At 42.7% G+C, this 27,619-nt stretch overlaps 1 protein-coding gene across 1 annotated transcript; it reads left to right on the top strand.

Annotated features, from left to right (window-relative positions):
* The first annotated feature begins 5,612 nt into the window (after positions 1–5,612).
* Positions 5,613–27,619, top strand: ADNP2 (ADNP homeobox 2). The gene is made up of 3 exons (XM_068993893.1): positions 5,613–5,720; positions 19,098–19,187; positions 24,307–27,619. Exons 1-3 carry the CDS (start codon positions 5,613–5,615, stop codon positions 27,544–27,546), a joined length of 3,438 nt encoding a protein of 1,145 aa, XP_068849994.1. The 3' UTR covers positions 27,547–27,619.

Here is a 27,619-nt window from a genome sequence, read left to right as displayed (position 1 = left end):
GGCCCAGATGTGCAGAGAAACATGATTCCTGCCCTGGAGATGTTTAGTTCAAAAGGGAAAATAGGTATATAAGGAAATAATTACAATGTAGTGAGGTGAGTGCAGTGAAATAAGTATAAACTGGCCATTCTGGGAGTTCTTAGAAGGGGTTCCAAGCTTATCCTTGAGGGAGGAGGAGTTGTAAAAGGGTTTAGAAGTGGAATTTCCAGCCAGAGAAATTGTTTAAAAATCTTGGGAGATACTGCCAGTCGATGTGTAAACATGGAGAAATTAATGTTTTTCTACTTACCCTCACTACCAGTCAGTTCATTTCAGTTCAGTTCAGTCGCTCAGTCATGTCTGACACTTTGTGACCCCATAGACTGTAGCACATCAAGCTTCTCTGTCCATCACCAACTCCCAGAGCTTGTTCCAATTCATGTCCATCAAGTCAGTGATGCCACTACCAGTGGATATTATCAATCTTTAAGTTATTGTTTTGATCATTTGAAAATCGGCATTATTTTACCTGACATTTCTTTAACTCAAATTTAACTGATTTTGTTCGTAGCTTTTATAGTTTGTGCATTAAAACCTTTTTTGAAATAGTTTCAGATTTATAGAAAGTTGCTGGTGTAGTACAGAGAACTTCCCCTGAATTATTGGAAACTTAAGTTGCCAGAAAAGACACGAAATGACTCCAATATTGTCCATTTCCTACAATAAGGACATACATTCTACATACCCAGCACACAACCATCAAAATCAGAAAATCAATGCATTGTTACCATCTGATCCTCAGCCCACATTGAAGTTTTGCCAGCCAGAAACATCATTTATAGTAAAGAATCTAGTTAGAATTACACATTGTATTTAATTTTCTTTAGTCTCTCACACTCTGAAACAGTTCTTAGTTTTTCCTTGCATGTTCTTTTTCTAAGTATTGTTCAGTTACTAAGTAGTGTCCAACTCTTTGTGACCTCATGGTGTGCAGCACACCAGGCTTCCCTGTCCTACACTATGTGCCAGAGTTTGCTCAAACTCAGGTCCATTGAGTCAGTGATGCCATCCAACCATCTCAGCCTCTGTCGTCCCTTTCTCCTCCTGCCTTCAGTCTTTCCCAGCATCAGGGTCTTTTCCAGTGAGTCAGCTCTTCACATCAGGTGGCCAAAGCATTGGAGTTTCAGCTTCAACATCAGTCCTTCCAATTCATTGTTGATTTCCTTTTAAGATTGACTGGTTTGATCTCCTTGCTGTCCAAGGGACTCTCAACAGTCTTTTCCTATAGTTCAAAAGCATCAATTCTTCGGTGCTGAGCTGTTTTTATGGTCCAACTCTCACATCCATACACGACTACTGGAAAAACCATAGCTTTGACTATGGACCTTTGTCGGCAAGTGATGTCTCTGCTTTTCAATGTGCTGTCTAGGTTTGTCATAGCTTTCCTTCTAAGGAGCAAGTGTCTTAATTTCGTGGCTGCAGTCACTGTCCATGGTGATTTTGGAGCCCAGGAAAATAAAATCTGCTGCTGTTTCCACTTTTCCCCCATCTATTTACCATGAAGTGATGGGACCAGATGCCATGGTCTTAGTTTTTTGAACATTGAGTTTTAAGCCAGCTTTTTCACTCCTCCGCTTTCAGTCTCAACAGGGGGCTCTTGAGTTGCTCTTCCCTTTCTGTCGTTAGAATGGTATCATCTGCATATCTGAAATTGTGATATTTCTCCCAGCAATCTGGATTCCGGCTTGTGAGTCATCCAGCCTGGCATTTCCCATGATGTACTCTGTTCGTTGGAAGGATTGCTGCTGAAAGTTGAAGCTCCAGTACTTTGGCCGCCTCATTTGAAGAGCCGACTCACTGGAAACAACCCTGATGCTGGGTTATTTGAGATTGAGGGCAAGAGGAGAAGGGGATGACAGAGGATGAGATGGTTGGATGGCATCAATGATTTAATGGACATGAGTTTGAATAAACTCTGAGATAGTGAAGGACAGGGAAGCCTGGTGTGCTGCAGACCATGGGGTCGCAAAGAGTCAGACATGACTTAGGGACTGAACAACAACAACTCTGCATATAAGTTATATAAGCAGGGTGACGATACACGGTCTTGTACTCCTTTCCCAAGAACCAGGACATTTTTCCATGTCCAGTTCTGACTGTTGCTTCTTGTCCTGCATATAGACTTCTCAGCAGACAGGTAAAGTAGTCTGGTGTTCCCATCTCTTTAAGAAGTATAATTAGTTGATTTTTAGTAAATTTATAGAATTGTGCAACTAACAACACAATCTGGTATTAGAACATTTCCAGCATGTTCCCCCAAAACCTGTCCATGTGCAGTTACCCACAGCTGACCACTAATCTACCTTCTATCTCTGTAGATTTCTCCTGGACGTTTCATATAAATGGACTCAGACAATATGAGGACTTTGCATCTGTGTTCTTTCACTTAGCATCATGTTTTTGAGATACTGATGTTCATGCTGTTGTGTGCATCAGTGCCTAGTTATATTTATTGTCGTAGTGTCTTGTGGTATGAGTATGTCCTGTTTTGCTCATCTGTTCACCATTTGATGGACGCTTGGATTTTTTCCACAGTTTGGCTATTATGAATGGTGCTCTTGTATCATCTGGATACTTCTGAAGTTTACAGGGAATTTTGTCTCTTAATTGGATGTCTTCCAGACTTCTGTGAATTACTCTTTTCCCCTTGGTTATTAATGAGTATTTTGTGGGGAGATGCTTGGAAATGATATAAAACACCCTGTTGTTGACTAAACTTTAAATTTAATTATTTTTGTTATTGTGAATTTGAGTTTATGTTCTAGTGGGTTATATTTTGATAACTGTTTCTGAATACCAAACCACCCTAAAACTTCATGGAGTGAAATATTTTATATAAAAATTCAGTAATTCTTCAGGTGGGAGCAGGGGGAGATGGCTCGTTTATGTTCCACAATGTCTGGGGCCTCACCTGAGAAAACTCAAAGACTCGGGGTGACTGGACAGCTGCAGGCTCTAAGAGCATCTTCACTCTCATGTCCAGTGGTTGATGTGGAACCTTTCCATGTGGGCTAGTTGAGCTTCTTGCAATAAGGAGTCTAGCGTCCAAGAGTAATGGTACCCAGAGGGCAAGGAAAGTGTGTGGCGTTTTGTGGTCTAGCCTGGGCATTCACATGGCCATGCTTTATTGGTTGAGGGAGCTGCCGAGTTCTGCACAGGTTCAAGGAGTGGGAGTGTAGATGCCCCTGCTGCTTAGGAGGAATGTCACGGACATGTTCTGAGGAAAGCATGTAGATGGAAGATATGGTGACATTATCTTTGGAAACTTGAGGGCTGCAGGTTATAATCTGTTACTGTCATTTATTTGGTATCCACATTGTCCCATATTTTTGGCTTGTGGAAACTTCTTCAAGCTGACTTCTTTTGAGTACTTTGGACATGTCTCCCCATTTCCTGAGCAGCCCCTTTATTTTCTGGCAGAAGACTCTATAGGATCATTTCGTCTCTTCGGTGCTCCAGCTCTGAAATCAGCCATTTCCCAGGAGCCCTGCTTCCTTTCAAGGGAAAGTGATACTTAGAGAGGAAGATTTGCGCCCAAGGCGTGGTCTGCTACTGGTGTGTAACTACTTCCAGGCTCTTGCAGTGGCCTGAGCTGTACAATATTCGCATACACATTAACAAATATATATTTTTAGAATCTGTATTTATTATAGAGAATAAGGTCACAGCTGTACCTTTTATCCTGGTCAGCTACTGCAGGATTTATTTTAATTTTTATGCCTTTTCAGATATTTTAAAAGCAGAGTTGGTGGTGGTTTAGTTACTAAGACGTGTCCAACTCTTGCAACCCTATGGATTATAGCCCACCAGGCTCCTCTGTCCATGCGGTTCTCCAGGCAAGAATACTGGAGTGAGGTGCCATTTCCTTCTCCAGGGGATCTTCCCAACTCAGGAATCAGACCTGGGTTTCCTGCATTGTAGGCAAGTTCTTTACCAACTAATCTCCTAGAAAAGCCGAAAAGCAGCATTACTGAGGTGTAATTTACGTTGCGTACAGTTCATCTGCTTAAAGTGTACAGTCAGTGGTTTTTATTTAGTACATTCACAGAGTTGTGCATAACATCACCACAGTCGATTTTAGAATATTGTCACTGTTCCAGAAAGAAACCTTGTGCACATCACCTTCCATTCTCCTCAGCCCTAAGCAACCAATGTTCTCCTTTTTGTCTCTGTAAATTTTGTCTATTCTGGACATTTCCTGTCAATTGAATCATATAATATGTGGTCCTTTGTGTCTGATGCCTTTCACTTAGAATAATATTTCCCAAGGGTTATCAGTGTAACATGCATCAGCACTTCACTTTTTATGGCCAAATAATATTCCATTCTTCGGATCCACCACGTTTTATTTATCTATCAGTTGATGGACATTTGCGCTTTTTTAGTTTTTGACTGTTATGAGCAATGGTGCTGTGAACATTCTTGTGCAGTGTTTTGTTTGGATGCAGGTTTTTTATTTCTCTCAGGTGGTATTGCTGGTTCATATGGTACTTACATGTTTAATCCTTTGAGGACCTGCTGGACTTTCCCAAACCAGCTGCACCACTTTTCTGCCGTTACTGCCAGCAGTGCACGGGGGATCCGCTTTCTTCACCTCCGTGCCAGCACTGTTACTGCTCCTTTTAAGATGGACAGCCATTCTAGTTGGTGTGACGAGTTATCTCAGGATGGTTTCTATTTGCTTTTCCCCATAGCTAATGTCGTTTAGCATATTCTTAAGTGCTTAATGGCCATTTGTATATGGTCTTTGTAGAAATATCCAGATCCTTTTCCTGTTTTTAAGTTGGCATATTTGTCCTGTAATTATTGTCATCAGTTTTTTTTATATATTCTGGATATAATTTCCTTATCAGAAATAAGATTTACAAATGTTTTCTCCCATGTTGTGGATTTTCTTTTCATTATTTTGATGGTTTTCTTTGAAGCATATACGTTTTTCATTTTGATGAAGTCCAACTTGGCTACTTTTTCTGTTGTTCCTAGTGCTCTATGATAGCATACCTGAGAACGTGTTGCCAAATCCAGTGTCATGAAAATTTATGCCTGTGTTATCTTCTGAGACTTAAAGTTTTCACTTATGCATGGATGTATAGGACTCATTTTGAATTAATTTTTGTGTATACTAATAGGAAAGAATCCAACTTATTCTTTGATTGTGGAAATCTAATTGTCCCAGAATAATTTGTTGAAAATTACTCTGCTTTCTTTACCTACCCTGTTAAAAATTTTATGCACATACGTGTGTGTGTGGGTATATGGATGCATGCTAAGTTGCTTCGGTTGTGTCCGGCTCTTTTCAACCCTATGGACTATAGCCCACCAGGCTCCTCTGTCCATGGGATTTTCCAGACAAGAATACTGGAGTGGGCTGCCATGCCCTCCTTCAGGGGATCTTCCTGACCCAGGGAACGAACCCATGTCTCTTATGTCTCCAGCACTGGCAGGCGGGTTCTTTACCACTAGTGCCGTGTGGGTGGGTGTGGGGGTGTGTGTGTGTGGGTGTGTGTGTGTGGGTCTGTGTGTATATACTTATTATAATTTTGTTTTCTTTTCTTTAAAGGAAAATTCCAAAAATGTTTCAAATTCCCGTGGAGAATCTTGACAACATCAGGAAGGTACGGAAAAAGGTGAAAAGCATTCTTGTGGACATTGGGCTTGACAGCTGCAAGGAGCTGCTGAAGGTAAGAGGACACGAGTAATGGATGAAGAGAAGACAGTAACTGTGGAGGCCCTGGGCTGAGGGGGACTCTTTGAATGGGACTCTGAACGGGACTTTGAAAAGGTCAGACGCCTCAAGGTGGAAAGTGCTACCTCTTAAAATGAGGCCCAGGAACAGCATTCCTTCTTATTTATGTCTTTATGGTTTAAAGTGACTGCTTTAGGCTCCAGTTTTTAGTTACTTTTAGGAGGGAGTTTATAGTCATTCAGTTCAGTCGCTCAGTTGTGTCTGACTCTTTGCGACCCCATGAACCACAGCACGCCAGGCCTTCCTGTCCATTACCAACTACTGGAGTCCACCCAAACCCATGTCCATTGAGTCGATGATGCCATCCAACCATCTCATCCTCTGTTGTCCCCTTCTCCTCCTGCCCTCAATCTTTCCTAGCATCAGGGTCTTTTCAAATGAGTCAGCTCTTCGTATCAAGTGGTCAAAGTATTGGAGTTTCAGCTTCAGCATCAGTCCTTCCAGTGAACACCCAGGACTGATCTCCTTTAGGGATGGGCTAGTTGGATCTCCTTGCAGTCCAAGGGACTCTCAAAGAGTCTTCTCCAACACTACAGTTCAAAAGCATCAATTCTTTGGTGCTCAGCTTTCTTCACAGTTCAACTCTCACATCCATACATGACCACTGGAAAAACCATAGCCTTGACTAGATGGACTTTTATTGACAAAGTAATGTCTGCTTTTTAATATGCTGTCTAGGCTGGTCATAACTTTTCTTTCCAGGAGTAAACGTCTTTTAATTTCATGGCTGCAGTCACCATCTGCAGTGATTTTGGCGCCCAGGAAAATAAAGTCAGCCCCTGTTTCCCCATCTGTTTGCCATGAAGTGATGGGACTGGATGCCATGATCTTAGTTTTCTGAATGTTGAGCTTTAAGCCAACTTTTTCACTCTCCTCTTTCACTTTCATCAAGAAGCTCTTTAGTTCTTCACTTTCTGCCATAAGGGTGGTGTCATCTGCATATCTGAGGTTCTTGATATTTCTCCCGGCTATCTTGATTCCAGCTTGTGCTCCCTCCAACCCAGCGTTTCTCATGATGTGCTCTGCATAGAAGTTAGGTAAGCAGGGTGACAGTATGCAGCCATTAGTTGCAGCGTATATTTGTTTTTGATCTTTGAGGAGAATATGTTGAATTATTTAAATTTAACAGAAAAAAACTGAATCAGTTTTTCAGTATTAGAGTAATCCCAAGTGGGGATGCATACTTATATGGTAGGGTTGTTTGTTTTCTTTTGTCTTTTTTGATTTGTGAATTTAATACATGCAGTCTTACAAAAGTTTAAAAATTAAAGTCACAGTCACATTCTTTAGGATGAATTCTGTTCTCATATAATTTTATAACTTGAGAATATATGGCCGGCATAAATAAATTGTTAAATAAAGTTTGCCATGTAGCTTTATCGGAGAAGGCAGTGGCACCCCACTCCAGTACTCTTGCCTGGTACATCCCATGGGCGGAGGAGCCTGGTAGGCTGCAGTACATGCGGTCGCTAGGAGTTGGACATGACTGAGCGACTTCACTTTCACTTTTTACTTTCATGCATTGGAGAAGGAAATGGCAACCCACTCCAGTGTTCTTGCCTGGAGAATCTCAGGGGTGGGGGAGCCTGGTGGGCTGCCGTCTATGGGGTCGCACAGAGTCGGACGCGACTGAAGTGACTTAGCAGCAGCAGCATGTAGCTTTATAGCCATTCTGTGCATGTTTAATTCATACCTATTGAAAATAGGGACTGCGTCTGCTTTGAATTTTTCAGAGTTGAGAATAATTTGATTCAAGATATTGGCACAGGAAGAGTTCAGTTTCTTAATTTTTAAATCTCAGACTTTGAACCAGATTGATTTTATTTATAAAAAGGGGCTGAAAGACTAATAATTACCAGGATTCTCATTAATGGTCAGAATTGATTTTTGCTCTAAAGTAAACTTTCTGAAGAAAACACCTCAAGTAGTTCGCTTGTCAAACGTTGCTGCCCCAGAAAAGTCTCCCCCTAAAATTCTGCTCTTTCCACTTCATTATCTTACCTGCTCTGTTTTTCTCCAAACCTCTCGTAATACCTGATGCTGTGTGTTTGTCTGTGTCCCTCAGGTCAGGTATTGCCTTTGGTTGTCATCTCTCTTTAGTCTCCTTTAATGGGAATTCACTTTTGAAATGGAATTCTGTTACAAACTTACTGTTTGTTTTTTTTTAAGATAAAATGTCAGTAGCAACTAAAATTTTTCATCGTGGAGTCCTTTGATTTTGACATTGCATAAAACTGGACATTGCTCACTAACTTGCTTCCTTAGTCAGTCTAAGATTGTTCACTCATCTCAATTTGTTCAAGACTTAACTTTTTCTTTCCAAGACTATGCTGACACAGATCTATGTATATTTCACAAAAGTAAGACATTTGAATGGCATACCAGCATTTTTAGTTAATTAACTATTGGGTTAAATTTTACTAATTCTTTTGGGGGGAAATTTTGTTTTTATTAATTTGTAGTTGGTCTTATATTCTGCAGACTTTCTGAAAACTCAAGCAATATAAAAGTTCATTATAGAAAAATTAGAAAATATACATAGAAACATAGAGAAAAAAATAACTTGCTTGTACGCTGTTACCCTAGAATCTCCATGGTAAACATTGTTATATTAATACCTTTTCAGATTTTTAGAGACAGGACATGCTCTAACCATGTGCTAGCTTTGTGTTTTCTTTTCACTGAATCCCACATTAAGAACTTTTTAATGTCAAATGTACTTACTCTTAATCCATTGTAATATTTAGAATTCTTGGTTAAAAGTGATGAAAACCAACACTGACCAAATGAAACAGGAGGGCATTTGTCTGACACCTGTCAGGGTGCTTTCTGTTTCCTTATCCAGCATTTCAGACTTCATAGTGAGAATTCACTCTGCCTTCTTGGAGTTCCAAAGTGTGTATGACTCCATTCATCCTAAGAGTTAGGACCTCAAATCATACGCTGTATAGTTCTTGTCAGAAACCTGGCTGAAGAAAGTAAACCTGAGGGAAAACAGTCTCTTCCGTGAACCTTATCTCCTTTTCTAAAAGTAGACCTAAACCCTGCAACTCCTTAGAGTATCTTGAAGAGTTTCTTAAAAAGTTAACAACATTTGATCAGTTATATTAAAGGCTAGCTATTTTGAAGGGCCCTGTGCAAAATGAAAATGTGGGGCCATGAGCAGGCCCCACAAGTGTGCTGTCCCAGGCAGATGATGGCTCCCACGTGATTTCAGCTTCTGAGCCAGGATGCTTCTGGTACTTGTATTCAGAGTGGGCCCTAGGTGCCAAGTTATCTGCCAAACGCCGTGGTGCTGCCAGCCCAGGGTGAGGCTGGTAACCACCTTGCCTCCTCCTCTCCCCGAGTCTGAACCTGGCCCTCAGCAGGGCGGCTGTGGAATGTGGACCTCCTGACAGCTCAGCTGGCGCCCCAGGTGGTGGACGAGAGCCTCAGAGTGGTTGTGGGGGCGGGGGGTGTGGAGGGTATGGGGGCCGAGAGCAGGGACAGGCTCTGTCCCAGAAACAGCGGCGCTGAGGCCGTGTGTGAGCTGAAGCTTCAAGCCCCTGGCATGTGCTTCATTGTCCTGTCAGACTTCACGTCATAAAACAAATTCAGAGTTAAAATTATCAACACTTCAAAACTGGTGATGGCAGGGACTCAGCCTGCACTGATCTCTCTGAGCCCAGGACCCTGTGCACCTGCGTAGGCTGCAGTGCCTCTTTGACTTTTCCAGTTCTTTATTTTTTTAATTTAATAATTTAGTTTATTTAGCCTCGTATGTTACAAATATTATTTCAGTATGTAGTCAGTATAAGGTAAGTAATGAACTATTTTAATCTCTTTTCCCCCTTAAATCTTCTAAGTGTACTTATAAAGGTAAGATATAACATGAAATTGCCATTGCTGTGTGACTCGTGGGATCATATTTCTCTGACCAGGGACTGAACCCTGGCTGTAGTGTTAAAATCTCCGAGTCCTAATCGCTGGACCACCAGGAAATTGCCCATTTAGCCATCTTTAACTGTAAAATTCAGTACCGTTAATTACATTCGCACTGTTTTGCACCTAGATTCCATCTTCTAGTTGTTATCATCTCAAACAGAAACTCTTAAGTATTAAGTAATAATTCCCCATGCTCCCACCTCAGCCCCTGATAACCTGTAATCTACTATATGTCTCCATAGATTTGTCTATTAAAGACATTTCATGTGAGTGGAGCGTGCAATATTGGATCTTTTGTGACTCACTTGTTTTACTTAATGTTTTTGAGGTTCATGTTGTGGCATGTGTCAAAATGTTAGTCCTTTTTATGGCTAAGTAACAGTCCATTATATAACCACATACTGCATTTTATCAGTTTATCTGTTGATAGACACCTGGGTTGATTTTGTCTTTTGGCTATTGTGAATAACGCTGTAGTGCACTTTGGCTCACATGTGTCTGTTTGAGGCCCTATTTTCATTTTTTTGCTGGATCATGTAATAATTGTTTAGCTTTTATGAGGACCCACCTAACTTTCCAAAGTGGCTGTACCCTTTTCAGTTCCCACCAGCCACGCATGAGGGTTCCAGTTTAGCCACAACCTTGCTGTTTGTTCTTTTTCTCTCGTCCTCTTTCTCTCCCTCCCTTGCTCGCCACTGTGGGCACTAATGATGTTGAGCATTTTTTCGTGTCCTTATTGGCCATTTGTATATCTTTGGAGATTTGCTTTCAAGTCTTGTTCATTTTTAAATCAGATTGTTTGTCCTTTTGTTGTTGAGGTGTAGTTTTTTATATATTCTAGATATTAAACCCTTATTAGGTATGATTTGTAGATGTTTTCTCCCATTCTCTTTTTACTTTCTTGATAATATCTTTTGATGCACAAAAGTTTTATGTTTTGATGGAGTCCTGTTTGTGTGTTTGCAGTGCTTTCTATGTTGTATCTGAGAAGCCATTGCCAGATTCAAGTTAAGATTTTCTGTTTTCTTCTAAGAGTATGATGGTTGTAGTTTTTTGTTTAGGTGATTGATCTGTAATAATGTTGTATGTGGTGTGGTGCAAGGGTCCACCTTCGTTCTTTCGCATGTGGAAATCCAGTTGTTCTGGAGCCATTGATTTCACTAATTTTCCCCCATTGAGTGGAATTGGTAGCTTTGTAGAAAATGATTTGGCCATAGCTACATGGATTTATTTCTGAACTCTCAGTTCTCTTTCATTAATCTGTATGTTTTGTCCTTACACTAGTATTACAGTGTTTTGATTACCATAGTTTTGTGTTAAGTTTTGAAGTTGGAAAGAGTGAGTTGTTCAACTTCTTTGTTTTTTCTTTCCCCCAATATTGTTTAGGCTGTTAGGGGCCCCTTTCAATTCCATATGAACTTAAGGATTGGAGTTTCTGTTTCTGACAGACTATCGGAATTTTGATTGGGATTATATTATAGATCACGCTGGATAGTATTGACATCTTGGCAGTATTCCTACCCATGAATAAAGGATGTGTTTCTATTTATTTAGGTCTTTAATGTCTTTCAATAATGTTTTGTAGTTTTCAGTCTACAAGACTTTCACCTCTTCGGTTATATTTATACCTAGGCATTTTATTATTTTAGATGGTATTGTAAATGAAATTGCTATCTTAATTTCCTTTTCAGATTTTTCATTACAGGTGTATAGAAAAACAACTAACTTATGTAGGTTCATTTTGTACCTGGCATTTTTACAGAATTTATTATTACCTCTGGTAGCTTATTTTGGATTCTTTTTTTTGGCGGTGCTGAGTCTTCACTGTTGCACACAGATTTTCGCTAGTTTCGGAGCGTGGCGACTACTCTCTAGTTGTGGTACGCAGGCTTCTCATTGTGGTGCCTTGTCTTGTTGCAGAGCGCGGGCTCCAGGTGCTGGGGCTGCAGTAGCTGCAGCACGTGGCTCAGTATCTGCGGCTCCCGGACTCCGGATCACAGGCTCGGTAGTTGGGGCACACGGGCTTATTTGCTCCTCGGCATGTGGGGTCTTCCTGGATCAGGGATTGAACTCATGTCTCTTACATTGGCAGGAAGATTCTTTACTACTCAGCCACAAGGGAAGCCCCACTTTGGATTCTTAATAGGATCGTATCACCTGTGAATAGAAAGTTATACTTCTTCCCTTTCATTGTGGATACCTTTTATTTGTTTTTCTTGTCTAAGAGCTCTGGCTAGGGCTCCAGGACAGTAAAGCAGGCGTCCTTGTCTTGTTCGCAGTACTGGGGGAATGCTTTCGGTCTCACTGTCGAGTATCATGGTGTCCATCAGTGCCTTTTGTCATGCTGAGAAAGCTCTGTTCTACTTTTCTGAGTGTTTTCTTGATCATGAAAGGGTGTTGGATTTTGTCAGATGCTTTCTCTGCCACTTGAGGTAGTTGTGTGGGGTTTTCTCCCCTTTGTTCTGTTATGTTTGGTATATTACACTGATGGATTTTCTTACGCTGCCTCTGCTGGCATTCCTGATATAAATCCCACTTGGTCATAGTGTATAATCTATAATCACTGTAGGGTTTTGTTCATTAGTATCCGTTAAGGAGTTTTCATTTTTATTCATAAAGAATATTTGTAATTTTCTTTTCTTGTGATGTCTCTGTTTAGCTCTGTTATTAGGATAATGCTGGCCATATAAAATGAATTAGGAAGTATTACCCCCTCTTCTGTTGTGGGGAGAAGAGTTTGAGAAGAACTGGTGTTAATTCTTCTTTAAATATTTGGTAGAATTAATCAATGAGGCCATCTGGCCCTGGACTTTTCTTTGTTTTGATATTTTTGATTATGCCTTTTGATTCAATCTTTACTTGTTATAGGTCTGTTGAAATTTTCTATTTCTTGAATAAGTTTGGATAATTAGTGTGTTTTTAGGAGTTTGTCTATTTCATTTAGTTTATCTATTTTGTTTGTATACAGTTGTTAGTATTTTCATCTAATCCTTTTATTTCTGTAAGGTCAGTTGTAAAACACCCACTTTCATTTCTGGTTTTACTTATTTTTATTTTCTCTCTTTTTTCTGTCAGTCTAGCTAAACATTTGTAAATTTTGTTGATCTTTTCGAAGAAACAACTTTTGGTTTCTTTGATTATCTCTTTTCGTATCTTTGTTCAGTTCTCAGGTTGTTTTAATTTTGGTGTGCAGCCAGCAAACTGTTCGGTTGTGAACACCAGGACGCTGAGACTCATATCATGTGAGCTTCCCCAGAATTACATTTTAATGCTGTAAAATAGTCACATCAATTATCTTCATTATTTTACTCACATTTCTTCATGTAAAACCTTAAAAAACTTCTCAGAACTTGTGCTAGGAGAGTATGTGGCATATCTTGAATGTGCTGGACCCACGACAGAGACCAGTCCCAGTCATACTGGTGTTTGGTCACCCTAGTGAGGCAGGGCCAGGCCTGGATCTCATTAAAATGCAGAGGAGACTCGTACCGGTTGTTCAGTTTAAACACACACACACACACACACACCTAATTGGTGGGACCAGGAAAGTGGAGGAGACATTAGATATTCTTTCCGTGTATAATGTGTGTGCTGCTTAGGGTAGAGATTGCTGATATATGATGTGAACCCTTGAGGAGTCATGAAGTTATTTGGGAGTTATTACAGTTTTTCTGGTGGCTAAAAATTCATAGGTAAATGAAGCATTATCTGAGAGTTGAAAGCGATCTCTTCCATTAAATTACTGTTATATATCAAATGTTCATGGATACTGAGGTGATTAATAGTATCCAAATTTATTTAAAAGTAGTAATGTTCTGGACTTCTCTGGTGGTCCAGTGGTTGAGAATCCACCTGCCAGTGCAGGGGTCATGGGTTCAGTTCCTCGTCCAGGAGATTCCACATGGTGTGGGGCAGCTTGGCCTGTGCACCACAGCCATCGAGCCTGCACTTTAGAGCCAGCGAGCTGCAAGTGCTGAGTGCACGAGCTGCAGCTGCTGAAGCCCACGGGCCCTGGAGCCCGTGCTCTGCATCCGGAGAGGCCAGCGCGCTGCAGCTGGAGAGCAGGCTCTGCTCGGCACCGCTGGAGAAAGCCTGCGTGCAGCCACGAAGACCAGGTGCAGCCCAAATAAATGAGTTTAAAAAATTAGAAACTGTTACTGTTCCTAGCAGCTTTTGTCCTGTGTTTTCGCAATTAGGAACTGTCAGAGATACAAATACTGCCACATGGGGGCCGGAAATCTTAAAAGAAGTGGTAGGAAAAGGGGATTTAGAAATAGAAGGTCCCTTGGTTAAAGTATCTGTCAGATTTATTGAGCGACATGAGCTAAAAGTGGTTAAGGTTGACCATCTGGTAGAAACTTGGATCCATGGTCATAGCTGGCTTTGTGACTTGTGGATTGTCACTTCGCAAGCCTTTCCTCTCAGTCTTCTGTTGCGCTGCCCTCCCTGGAGCTCTCTGTGGCCCCGCCCCTGCTTTTGGAAGCCCTGGGGCAGCCTGCCTTTGGCCTGGAAGTTTGGCTGCTCCTGCTCTTGCTGCACTGCACCACACTGTGTTGCTTTCTGCTGCTCTACGCAGAGCTGCCATTTCTGAGGCAGCTCCCGCACTTAATTTCTGTGCATCAAGTATTAGATTAGGTCGGAACATTTAAACCAGTGTTTGCAAATTTGATGTTGTTGGATCTGAATTAGGGAGGCTTTACAAAAAGGTGCACTAAACCCACTCCTGTGACAATCTTCTGAGATCATTATATGTATAAACAGATTTTTTAATGTTACACTATGTTCCTATATCTTAATCTACAGAAAATATTGAAATAGTTAATCTGTTTATTTCCTAATAATTGTGTTTTATTGTTCTTTAGTCACAAATTGAATCTGACTCTTTTCTGACCCCATGGACTGTCGCCCACCAGGCTCCTTTGTCCATGATGTTTCCCAGGCAAGAACACTGGAGTGGGTTGCCATTTCCTCCTCCAGGGGATATTCCCCACCCAGGGATTGAACCTATATCTCTTGCTTGGCAGGCGGATTCTTTACCACTGAGCCACCAGGGAAGCCCATACTAGCTCTTTTTTTCCTGCATCTGACAGTGGAAAGCACGTCTTCCCTTAAACCCTTCTTATCTCCTGCGATAGAACATTACTGCTTACTTCTTCCTTTTCCAATATTTTCTTACGAAAAATTGAAGCCTACAGAAGTACTGAAAGGATTGTACCATGAAAACCCATGTACCTCCCACCTAAATTCTATAAAATTAACATGCATATGTATATACACCCATGTGTCAACCTTATTAAAAAAAAATTATGTTTGGCTGCACTGGGTCTTAGTTGCAGCATGTGAGATCTTTAGTTTCAGCATATGAGATCTAGTTCCCTGACCAGGAATTGAACCCAGGCCCCATGCACTGGGAGTGCAGAGTGTTAACCATTGGACCACCAGGGAAGTCCTTCTGTCTTATACTTTGATGCATTTCTAAGTTTCAGGCATTGAAAAAATTTCCCTTAAACTCTTTCAGCATAGGTGTATCATAACACAAGTTTAGTATTTCTTTACAGCTTTTAGTGGGAGGGGAATTTATATGTTTGTGAGATGCACCGTAGCTGTCTCCAGTTGATGGGTTTGGAAATGCCCTGACTCATGCAGTACAAGCCCCTGTCAGGGCACAGGACCCAGTGTGGAAGTCAGACTCCACCTCACCCCACTGGTTACCATCATGCTGAAAATTTTCGCTGTGGATGAGATTTGCCTGTCTGATGTGTTACATGAGTGAAATAATAGGTGCTCCTGGGGAAGATTCTTCTGTGTTGTTTCTCTGTAGCTGGTCGTTTATGTTGCTGTGGAGGATCCCATTCTGTAAGTAGTTGTTGATTCTTCTCATGTGAACACCTAGGCTGTTTCTGGTTTGGGGTTATTATGAGTAAGGTTCTTATAAATATTCTTACAGAGCTTCCCTGGTGGCTCAGATGGTAAACAGTCTGCCTGCAATGCAGGTGACGTGGTTTTGATCCTGGGTCGGGAAGATCCCCTGGAGAAGGGAATGGCTGCCCACCCCAGTATCGCCTGGAGAATACCATGGACAGAGGAGACTGGTGGGGTCACCAAGAGCCGGACACAGCTAAGCAGCTAGCACTTTTTTTTTTCAAATATTCTTATAAAAGTGTGTTTTGTGGACAGCTGTTTTGATATTTCTTGGATAAATACCTAGATTTGGTATTATCCAAAGTAGTTGTGTGATTTCACATTCCTTTCAGCAATGTGGGAGGGTTTCCCTTTTCGATAGTGTTGGTTTTCAAAAAATTTTTGAAATGAAACTTAAAATAGATGTAAGAATGTTCTTTATGTTACCATGCAGCATAGTTGTTAGCTACATATTTTTGGGAGATCCCCTTTTCAGGTTGAGAAATTTCTTTATTCTTACTTTGCTTAGAGCAGAAATTGACTGATGGTTGAATTTTGTCAGATGACTTTTCTATATTAATATAATTTTCTTTTTTTAGTCTAGTAAATTACATGGTTTTTATTTTTTAAGAAAAAAAATTGTTAAACCAACCTCTATCCCTGGGATAAATTCCACTTGGTCCTTTTTAGTACGTGGATTGATTTGCAAACATTTTGTTAAGGATTTTTCATCTATGTTCTTGAAGGGTACGGTCTGTAGTTTTCATTTTCTGTTACATCTTTGTCAAGTCTTGGCCAGCCTTGTGAAATGAATTGGGAGTTGTTTCTTCCTTTTTATTTTCTGGAAGAGTCTATGTAGAATTGATAATACCATGTTTAGTAGAATTCCCAGTGAAGCTGTCTGGAATTGGAGTTTCCTTTGTGGGGAGGGCTTTAGTTATGAAGTCAGTCTCTACACTAGACATCAGGCTATCGGGTTATCTGATTTTCCTGAGTGAGCTTTTTCTTATGTTCTTTTAAGAGATTTGTCCTTGTCAGTTTAATTTGTCGAATTTATCAGCATTATGATGTTCATATTATTTTCTCATCTGTAGGAACCGTAGTGGTATCTCTGTTTATTTTTTGGCCGCGCTGGGTTTTCGGTGCTTTGTGCGGGCTTCTCTAGTTGTGGCGAGTGTGGGCTGTTCCTTGCAGGGTGCTGACTTCTCATTGCTGGGGCTGCCCTTGCTGCAGAGCGTGGGCTCTAGGTGCAAGGGCTTCAGCAGTTGCAGGTTGTGGGCTTGGTTGCACCCCGGCATGTGGAATCTTCCTGGACCAGGGATTGGACTGGTGTCCCTTGCATTGGCCGGTGGATTCTTATCCACTTGCCACTGGGAAAAGTCCTCCCCTCTCTTTTTGACATTGGTGATTTATATCAGCTTTTTTTGGAGTAGTGGTCACGTGACATGGATTTCCTTCTTTTTATCTTTGACCTCTCTATGATGTTGTATTTGAAGTGAAATTTTTGTAGACAGCATATAATTGTTGCTGTTGTTCAGTCTCTTAAGTTGTGTTCCACTCTTTGCGACCTCATGGACTATAACCTGCCAGGCTCCTCTGTCCTCCACTATCTCCTGGAGTTTGCTCAAATTCTTGCTGGTGATGCTGTCTTAACCATCTCATCCTCTGCCACCCACTTCATCTTTTGCCTCAGTCTTTCCTAGCATCAGGGTCTTTTCCAATGCGTCTGCCCTTTGTATCACTTGGCCAGGATATTGGAACTTCAGCAACAGTCCTTCCATATTCAGGGTTGATTTCCTTTAGGAAATGGTTTCCTTTAGGACTGGTTTGATCTTGCTGTCCAAGGGACTCTCAACCGTCTTCTCCAACACCACAATTTGAAAGCAGGTCTTTGGTGCTCAGCCTTCTTTATGGTCCAACTCTCACATCCGTACATGACTGCTGGAAAAACCATAGCTTTCATGCAGTGGACCTTTGCTGGCAAGATGATGTCTGCTTTTTAATATGTTGTCTAGGTTTATTGTAGATTTTCTTCCAAGGAGCAGGCATCTTTTAATTTCATGGCTGTGGTCACCGTCTACAGGGATTTTTGGAGCCAGAGAAAGTAAAATCTGTCACTGCTTCCACTTTTTCACCTTCTAGTTGCCATGAAGCAATGGGACTGGATATCATGATCCTAGTTTTTTGAATGTTTAGTGTTAAGCCAGCTTTTTTTACCCTCCTTTTTCACCCTCATCAAAAGGCTCTTTAGTTCTTCTTCACTTTCTGCCACTAGAGTGGTATCATCTACATATCTGAGGTTGATGAATCCCAGCAGTCTTGATTCCAGTTTGTGAATTCATCTAGCCTGACATTTTGGATGATGTACTCTGCAAAGAAGTTAAATAAGCAGGGCGACAGTATGCAGCCTTGTATTCCTTTCCCGATTTTGAACCAGTCAGTCAACATATAATTGGATTGTGGTTTTTAACTCAGTCTGACATTCTATACTTCTTATTTGAGTGTTTAGACTAGAGGTAGGCAAACTGGGCCAAGTCTGGCTTGCTGTCTATTTTGTAAATAAACTTCTTGAAATACAGCTTTGCTTGTCTGTGTTTACGTACTGTCTGTGGCTGCTTTTGTGCACAGTGGTGAGCTTGAGTTGTTTCAGACAGACTGCATGCTGGCGAAGCCTTACATATTCACCGTCTGACTTCTTAGCAACACTTGGCGTAGCAACACTTGGCGTGCCCACGTCATCCCACCCCAGACACGCTTCTCCATGGGGTTCACACTGGGAAGACAGTGTTTGCTCATGTGGTTTTTCTCTTTCAGAAATTATTTGTGGGAAATCTCATCTGCTTATTTCTTATAAGACTGTATTTTTAAAACTACATATATATATATTTAGTATGTTTTTGAATTTATGGAAGACTGAAGACATGGAAAGAATCCAGCACCCCAGCAAGTGTGGCCAGGAAGGAGATCAGCTCTGTAATAGGACAGTTTAGTGAAGCGCAAACAAGAGAGTGTGGGAAAGGAAGAAAAAAGTGTATTGAATTTAAGACACCGTGAAACTCAGAAGATATGTTTACTAAGTATAAACTCTGTAAGGACTTGACATAAATTGAAAGGCAGCTGCTGAGGTACAGAAGCTGTACTATTAACTTGGATTATTTCAGCATTTTCCCCAGGTCTCCAGCTTGATGGGAACTCTGTCAGAGTTTGCCATGGGGTATATTTTCATGTCAGTTTTCCCACGTAGATGTCCCTTTCTTTCTCTCCCTCCCTCCATTTCTCTGCGCTGTGCAGCACAGGGGATCCCATTTCCCTGACAGGGATTGAACCTGTGCTCCCTGCATTGGGAGTGCTGGGACTTGTAACCTCTGGTCCACCGGGGAAGTCCCTTGCATGTAGATTTCTTAAGTGCCAAAGAATCCCATTGGGTTCTTACTTCTTTATCTTCTGAAATTACGTAATAATCTCTCTTTTTCTCCCTTTCTAAAAGGACCTTAAAGGCTTTGACCCAGGAGAGAAGTACTTTTATAACACATCATGGGGAGATATTTCTCTGTGGGAACCTTCTGGAAAGAAAGTGGTATGTATTTTTATTTCCAATTTTCATGTTTCCTCAGAACGTGGGGTAAGTGTTGGTTTAGTTTTGAGGAATATCATGTGTTTCGGGGTTGCAGACGAATGAAAGGGAGGAGGAGGGTATAATGTAAACATTTAGGGAAGTAGAAAAAGTTAAATGTTTTATAATACAGGATTGTTGATGCTGTGAGAGTTCTCTGCATATAAAGTTGATGAAGTGATACAGTGAAATTATTATATTATTATTATATGTCTCTGATATAAGAAGGGCTTCTGAGTTATGTAACTATTCTGAGTAAAAAGAAATGACTTCAAGTCTGAGCATCCATTGTGGTTTTGTGGTTTCAAAAATTAAAAATATGGAGTTTGAATCAGGGAACACAATTTATAATAAATTTGAAACCTCATAGGTAAGCAGATTCCAGCTAAACTGTGTGTCATACTGCTGAATTCTCCACTGTAAAGTGTTTCCTCTGGAAAACCTTCCTGCCGCGCAGCCGCTGGGTTAGCACCTCTTCGACTCCAGGCAGCTCGCCCCAAGGGGACCAGCCTCCGCTCATTGCCTCCCCCGCCCATTTGTCCAAATAACGTTGCCCTTGAGAATTCTGGCTTAAAAAAGCTTTCTGTAACTCGTCAGTCGTTTTTCTGTCAGAATTTTATTTGTAAACATTTCTGTTGTCACCTTGTCCTCTCGAGTCCTGCTTTCTGCCTGTTCGGTGTCTCTTTCCTTTCTTGACCTGACATTCCCCTCTCTACCAACAGACACAAGATTCCTTGAAATTGCTCTGATTTGGCTATTCTGCTCAGAACAGCTCATGGCTTTTCAAATATGCCTTGTTTTGAATACCGTGGCTTCGTGAATATTTTCTTAGGCCTGTCTGATTTTTCTCATCTGAATTCCTAAAAGATTATATGTAACATGCAATATAATGTATAATTATATGCTCGTCATCAAGAAACATTTTTTGAATTTCTGCTACAACTTTCTGAGTGCTTGATGCAAAGAGGTGAAAGTTAGGGTTCTTTTCCTTAGGGAGTTTAGTTTTTGTTTGTGTGAATGGCCGCAAAAAGTTTAACAATATGAAATAGTGGAGATTGAATATGTTAAATAGGTACCATATTCAGAAAAAATAAACCACTGTTACCTGGCGTGGTAGAGGCTGTGTCACCTGCTAGTTTTAGTGCCTTGCTCTGCATCTGTAGACAGCCTTCTTTAATTTGTGTCTGGGAAATAGGAGTTTTGAACAAAGACAGTTTTTCGGCCACTGTAGCGGAAATGTGCTACTTGGCTGGATTATGTGGCTCATGCTGCAGAGAAATGAGACGTGCTGGATATCTGGGATTGGGATGGAGATGCTCGTGTTATGTTGGAAATGAAGCCCAGCTGTTCCGGGACCTGAAGATGGGGCCTTAGGCAGATGGGGAGACAGGGATGATCTCGGAGACAAGGCATCCTGCAGTGCCCAGGATGCCTGACTCCACTTCTTTCTGCTGCTCTCCTTGGTTATTTTTCTGTTACAGTGAACCAAGGTCTCACACTCCAGTTATTTCTGATTGATCACTTTCCTAGAACTTTGACATACAGGTTTTTCTTTAAACATTTGCTTTCACTTCTCTTGGGTAATTGCCAGGTGTGAGCTTGCTGGGTTGTACACTATATGGTCCATCTCTGTAACAAACTGCCGGACTGTTTTCCAAAGTGCCTGTACCATGTTGCTTTCCCACCAGTGGTGGGTGTCCCGGCTGCTCTGCGTCCTCACTGGACTCTGTCAAGGTTTTTGTGCTTTTGGATTTAGCTGCTTATTTTCCATTTTAATAGGCGCGTAGTGGTGTCTTCTCTGGTTTGAATGTGCATCTCCCTAGTGACTAACACTGTTGAGCGTCTTTACGTGTGTTTCTTTGGCATCTGGATACCCTCTTTAGTTTAAAGGATTCGACTCTTAAATGTTTTGCCAGTTTTCTAAAAATTGGGTCATATGTTTCCTTACTGAGACTTGAACATGTCCACAGTGTGTTTTATGGACACAAGTCCTTTATTAGATATGTGGTTTGTAAATATTGTCTTCTAGCTTGTGGTTTGTCTTTTTATCTTTTAAAGTATCTTTCAAAGAGAAGATTTCTTACTTTGATAAAATCCTGTTTATAATTTTTTTCTACTGTTGTTCATTCACTCAGTCATGTCTGACTCTTTGCAACCCCACGGACTGCAGCACACCAGGCTTCCCTGTCCTTCCACCATCTCCCAAAGTTTGCTCAAACTCGTGTCTGTTGAGTTGACGATGCCATCCAGCAATCTCATCCTCTGTCATCCCCTTCTCCTCCTGCCCTCAATCTTTCCCAGCATTGGAGTCTTTTCCAGTGAGTCGGCTCTTTGCATCAGGTGGCCAAAGTTTTGGAGCTTCAGCTGCAGTATCTATCCTTCTAATAAATATTCAGGGTTGATTTCCTTTAGGATTGACTGGTTTGATTTCCTTTCAGTCCAAGAGACTCTGAATAGTCTTCTCCTGCATTACAGTTGAAAGCATCAGTTCTTTGATGCTCAGCCCCTCTTTATGGTCCAACTCTCACAGCCATACATGGCTACTGGAAAAACCATAACTAGACGGATCTTTGTTGGCAAAATTATGTCTCTGCTCTTTAATATGGTGTCTAGGTTTGTCGTAGATTTTCTTCCAAGGAGCAAGTGTTTTTTAATTTCATGGCTACAGTCAACATAAGCAGTGATTTTGGAGCCCAAGAAAATAAAAGTCTGTCACTCTTGCCTTTTTTCCCCCCATCTATTTGCCATGAAGCGATGGGACCAGATGGCATGATCTTCATTTTTTGAATGTTAAGTTTTTAAGCCAGCTTTTACACTCCTCTTTGACCTTCATCAAGAGGCTGTTTAGTTCCTGTTTGCTTTCTGCCATTAGGGTGGTGTCACCTGACTATCTGAGGTTATTGATATTTCTCCTGGCAACCTTGATTCCAGCTTGTGCTTCCTCCAGCCTGGTATTTTGCATGATGTACTCTGCATCGAAGTTAAAGAAGGAGGGTGACAGTATACAGCCTTGATGTACTCCTTTCCCAATTTTGAACCAGTCTGTTGTTTCATGTCCGGTTCTAACTGTTGCTTTTTGATCAGCATACAGATTTCTCAGGAGGCATGTATTTTCTGTTATGGATTGTATTTATGATGTCTTATTTAAGAAATCTTTCCTTGATCCAAAGATCTGTTTAGTACTAACAGATATTAACAAGTTGTTAGTTCTGTTGACTCTTTAACTGGTGTATCTGGTTTTTCAATACAGTATTTATGAAGTATAACATGGCTCCATTTTAAATGAACCACAAATAAAACTAAAGTACAGCATTAAACTGTCAGTTGTAAGGTGTTTCCAGATTTGAGATATTAAAATAGAAAAAAGTGTGTCCGAATTGGTGAAACATATTTTTTAAAATGTGATGTGTGGTTGGCTGTCCCCTAGGTTTCTTATAGGTTCTCCTGGAAGTGTCAGAACCTGAGATTTCTTGATTGCTGAAAAGGCAGTAGTGACATGTTGTTGAATGTGTTCGGGTGCTTTCTCTGATCAGTGACCCAAGAGGAAGACTGCGTGACTAGCAGAGAGAGGGACAAAACCCACAGGAGGGGAATTTGTATGTGTGTGTGTGAGAGAGTGGTCTCCGGGCACATGTCTGGGAAGACCGGGGGTGGCCGCGGCCACTGCGTCAGCAGGAAACAGCTGCAGAGTGGGAAGACCTCTGCCCCGTTGTCTAACCTGTCCACGCCCCGGCCTTCCTGCTTGTGAAGCTAGGCGCAGTGTTTTCTGGTGCTCCAGCTCTAGGATCTGGTGCCTGCCGTGCTGCTCTCACGGCACACCAGCAAGGCTTCCTGGATGTCAGAACACATTGTGCTTCTCAGTTGGTGAGCTGTTGTACAGTTGTCTGTTCTTGTGCCCCAGGCTTGTTGAATTCCCCATATTTGCCTTACATAGAGATACCACATTGTCAGAGTGGCAATCTGTGGCTTGAACTTACCTCAGGCTTATTCACCATGAGTGAGCCACAGCCCCTCTGTCTTCAGTGGTTGTCACTGTCCATTTGTCTCCTCGGTTCAGTCACTCAGTCGTGTCCGACTCTTTGTGACCCCATGAATCTCAGCATGCCAGGCCTCCCTGTCCATCACCAACTCCCGGAGTTCACTCAGATTGACGTTCAACGAGTCAGTGATGCCATCCAGCCATCTTATCCTCTGTCGACCCCTTCTCCTCCTGCCCCCAATCCCTCCCAGCATCAGAGTCTTTTCCAATGAGTCAACTCTTCGCATGAGGTGGCCAAAGTACTGGAGTTTCGGCTTTAGCATCATTCCTTCCAAAGAATTCCTAGGGCTGATCTCCTTCAGAATGGACTGGTTGGATCTCCTTGCAGTCCAAGGGACTCTCAAGAGTCTTCTCCAACACCACAGTTCAAAAGCATCAATTCTTCGGCGCTCAGCTTTCTTCACAGTCCAACTCTCACATCCATACACGACCACAGGAAAAACCATAGCCTTGGCTGGACGGACCTTAGTCGACAAAGTAATGTCTCTGCTTTTGACTATGCTGTCTAGGTTGGTCATAACTTTTCCTGGAATCTGGGAAATGAAAGACGGGTGATCGGTTTAACAATTATAAATTTTGGTTATGTTAGAACATTCCAGAAGTTTTAGAATTTGGAGTAAAAGCAACTTGGAACTAAGAAAAGTGGAATGAGAAAGGGAGAAAGTAATTTTTTCTTGCTGAGAATTGAGTTCAGTTGATGCAGATGATTCAGAGTACAGGGTTAAATAATGAGATTTGTGATTTTAATGGCTGGCTTTGGAAACGGGGTTCAGGTAGCTATGTTTTTGGGACCAAACACAGTTTGTATGTATGGCCTAAATGCTGAGAACAGTTGTTACATTTTTTAAGTATTTTAGGAAAAAAAAGGAAAAGGGTTTTGTGATGTGTGTTATCTGTAGGTGCTTTTCCTTACAACACAGTCCTAGATCCAGCAAGTTAGAAGAAAAAAAAATTGTTTACTTGTTAACTGTAGATTGTGTAGCATCTGATTTTTATTAAACTATGTAGTTTTATTAAACTATGCTTGACTTTTTTTTTTAACAGAGATATCGAACAAAACCATACTGTTGTAGCCTCTGTAAATACTCCACAAAAGTGCTTACGTCATTCAAAAATCATTTACATCGTTACCATGAAGATGAAATTGACCAGGAGCTGGTGATCCCTTGCCCAAACTGCGTGTTTTCCTCTCAACCCAGAGTTGTGGGAAGGCACTTCAGAATGTTCCATGCACCTGCTCGGAAAGTCCAGAATTACACAGTGAATATTTCAGGTGAAACTAAATCATCTAGGAGTGATGTGATAAGTTTTACATGTTTAAAATGTAACTTTTCAAACACACTGTACTACAGCATGAAGAAGCATGTGCTGGTAGCACATTTTCACTACTTAATTAACTCCTACTTTGGCCTGAGAACTGAGGAGATGGGTGAGCATCCAGGAGCTGACGACACCCTCTGTGCAGAGAAGTTGCCCCCTTCTGACAGGTATTACTGTAAAAAGTGCAACGCCAATGCCAGCAGCCAGGACGCTTTAATGTATCATATTTTGACATCCGATATACACCGGGATTTGGAGAATAAGCTTAGGTCTGTGATCTCAGAACATATTAAGAAGACTGGCCTTTTGAAGCAGATGCATATTGCTCCCAAACCAGCTGCACACATGGCCGTACCGCCGAATAGCAGCGCTCCGGGCATCCCAGCTTCATCTTGCTTCCATCTTTCCTTGCCACAGAACGGCCAGAGCCAGACCATGGTGCAGCCGGTTCAGGGTGCAGCCCCTCCGGCTGCGGGGGCTGCAGGGGCTGTGGGCAGTGTCACCCACTCTCCGCCGGCCGTAGCCCAGCCTCACGTGACTCTGGTCTCCAGCCCTCTGCCAGTGGGCCAGAGCAGCCTCACTCTGCCGCCCTCGACGCCTCAGCCTGTCTTTCTCTCTCACGGAGTGCCACTTAATCAGGCAGCAAACCCTCCCGTGTTGCCCTTGAGTCAGACGGTTGGACCTGTAAATAAGTCTGTTGGAACCAGTGTCCTCCCCATAAATCAGACCATCCGCCCGGGGGTTTTGCCACTCAGCCAGCCTGTGGGGCCCATAAGCAGGCCAGTTGGACCTGGAGTTCTTTCGGTGAATAGACCTGTTGGGTCTGGGGTCCTCCCTGTCAACCCCTCTGTCACCCCTGGAGTGCTTCAGGCAGTCTCGCCAGGGGTGATTTCTGTGAGTCGGACAGTCCCGTCAGGGGTCCTTCCTGCAGGACAGGTGACCCCTGCTGGGGTCATCCCTTCAGGACAGACAGCGACTTCTGGGGTTCTCCCTACTGGCCAGGTGGTTCAGTCAGGGGTGCTCCCCATTGGACAGACGGCCCCTTCGGGAGCACTGCCCACAGGGCTGACGGTCCCGCTGCGGGTGCTCCCGCCTGGCCAGGTAGTCCCACCTGGGCTCCTTCCCCCCAACCAGACAGTCTCGTCAGCCGTTCTTCCTGTGAACCAGGGCATTAACTCTGGTGTTCTTCAGCTCAGTCAGCCGGTCATGTCAGGAGTTCTTCCTGTGGGCCAGTCAGTGAGGCCTGGGGTCCTGCAGCTTAATCAGTCTGTGAATACCAACATTCTGCCTGCAAATCAGACCATTAGACCCGGTGCTTCGCCAAACACCACTTTCTTGACGTCGGGCTCTATTCTTCGACAACTCATCCCCACAGGGAAACAAGTGAATGGCATTCCCACATACACACTTGCCCCAGTATCTGTCACTTTGCCTGTGCCCCCTGGAAGCGTTGCCACCGTTGCCCCTCCCCAGATGCCCATCCAGCTCCTGCAGTCAGGCACAGCTGCCCACATGGCCAGTTCCATGGCCGGCATGCCCTCCCCTCCCGTGGTGGTAAATGCCACTCAGAGTATGTTTGTTCAGGCCTCTTCGTCTGTGGCAGAGGCGAATCACGTGCTCAAACAGGCCAAGCAATGGAAAACCTGTCCCGTTTGCAACGAGCTCTTCCCTTCCAATGTGTACCAGGTCCATATGGAAGTGGCACATAAGCACAGTGAATCCAAAGCTGCCGACAAACTGGAGCCAGAGAAACTGGCCGCATGTGCGCCGTTTTTGAAGTGGATGAGAGAGAAGACAGTGCGGTGTCTGTCTTGTAAGTGCTTAGTTTCGGAGGAGGAGCTTATCCATCACTTACTGATGCATGGCCTGGGTTGCTTGTTTTGCCCGTGCACCTTCCATGATATCAGAGGCCTCTCAGAGCACAGTCGGACCATGCACCTGGGGAAGAAGAAGCTGCCCATGGATTACAGTAACAAAGGTTTTCAACTGGATATCGACGCCAACGGCAACCTGCTGTTTCCCCACCTTGACTTTATTACCATATTGCCCAGGGAGGAGCTGGGCGAGCGGGAGGTCTACCTGGCCATCCTGGCGGGGATACACTCCAAGTCGCTGGTGCCCGTGTACATCAAGGTGAGGCCCCAGGCTGAAGGTGCATCTGGGAGGCCCGGCAAGCAGGTGTTGACCTGCCCCTTTTGCTTTGGCACCTTTGTGACAACGGAGGCATACGAGCTGCATCTGAAGGAGAGGCACCACATCACGCCCACAGTCCACACGATTCTGAAGTCTCCGGCTTTCAAGTGCATCCACTGCTGCGGGGTCTACACCGGCAACATGACGCTGGCAGCCATTGCCATCCACCTGCTGCGCTGCCGCAGCGCCCCCAAGGACAGCAGCCCCGACCTGCAGGGCCAGCCCGGCCTCCTGGAGAACAGCGAGCTGCTCTTAGTCAACGGCGAGGTGATCCATGACGCCAGCTTCTCAGTGAAGAGAAAGCTGCCCGATGGCCACCCCGGGGCCGAAGACCAGAGGGATGGCGCGGAGCGGCCCCTCGTCATAGACGCGGACGCAGACCCAGCCCCGGAAAAGGCACCAAGCGCTGCACCTGTTAAACGGCAGCGGAGTGAGGGCAGGACGGAGGGACCGCCCATTAGTGACGACGCTCTTCAGATTTTAGCATTAAATCCTAAAAAGTACGAAGACCGTTCTTACGAAGACAAAAAGCAGTTTCTTAGGGATTATTTCCACAAGAGACCATATCCTAGTAAAAAGGAAATAGAATTGTTATCCTCACTTTTATGGGTGTGGAAAATTGATGTGGCTTCATTTTTTGGAAAAAGAAGGTATATTTGCATGAAAGCAATAAAAAATCACAAGCCTTCTGTACTTTTAGGCTTTGACATGTCTGAACTTAAAAATGTTAAACACAGATTGAACTTTGAGCATGAACCACAAAACTTGTAAAAAAAAAAAAAAGTTAGGAAATCTAAAGTATTAGATAATTAGTAGTTTTTTCAATTGAGATTTTTAAAAATGT

The sequence above is a fragment of the Capricornis sumatraensis genome, chromosome 21 (genome assembly GCF_032405125.1).
Source record: "Capricornis sumatraensis isolate serow.1 chromosome 21, serow.2, whole genome shotgun sequence".
NCBI classification, from domain to species: domain Eukaryota; kingdom Metazoa; phylum Chordata; class Mammalia; order Artiodactyla; family Bovidae; genus Capricornis; species Capricornis sumatraensis.
This window is presented reverse-complemented; position numbering and strand designations above follow the sequence as displayed.

Excerpts from the sequence above, each read along its gene's own strand:
- ADNP2 (XM_068993893.1), top strand. The coding sequence starts at position 5,613 with ATGTTTCAAATTCCCGTGGAGAATCTTGACAACATCAGGAAGGTACGG. Across the intron at positions 5,721-19,097 it reads GCTGCAAGGAGCTGCTGAAG|GACCTTAAAGGCTTTGACCC; the intron begins GTAAGAGGACAC and ends CCTTTCTAAAAG. Across the intron at positions 19,188-24,306 it reads AACCTTCTGGAAAGAAAGTG|AGATATCGAACAAAACCATA; the intron begins GTATGTATTTTT and ends TTTTTTTAACAG.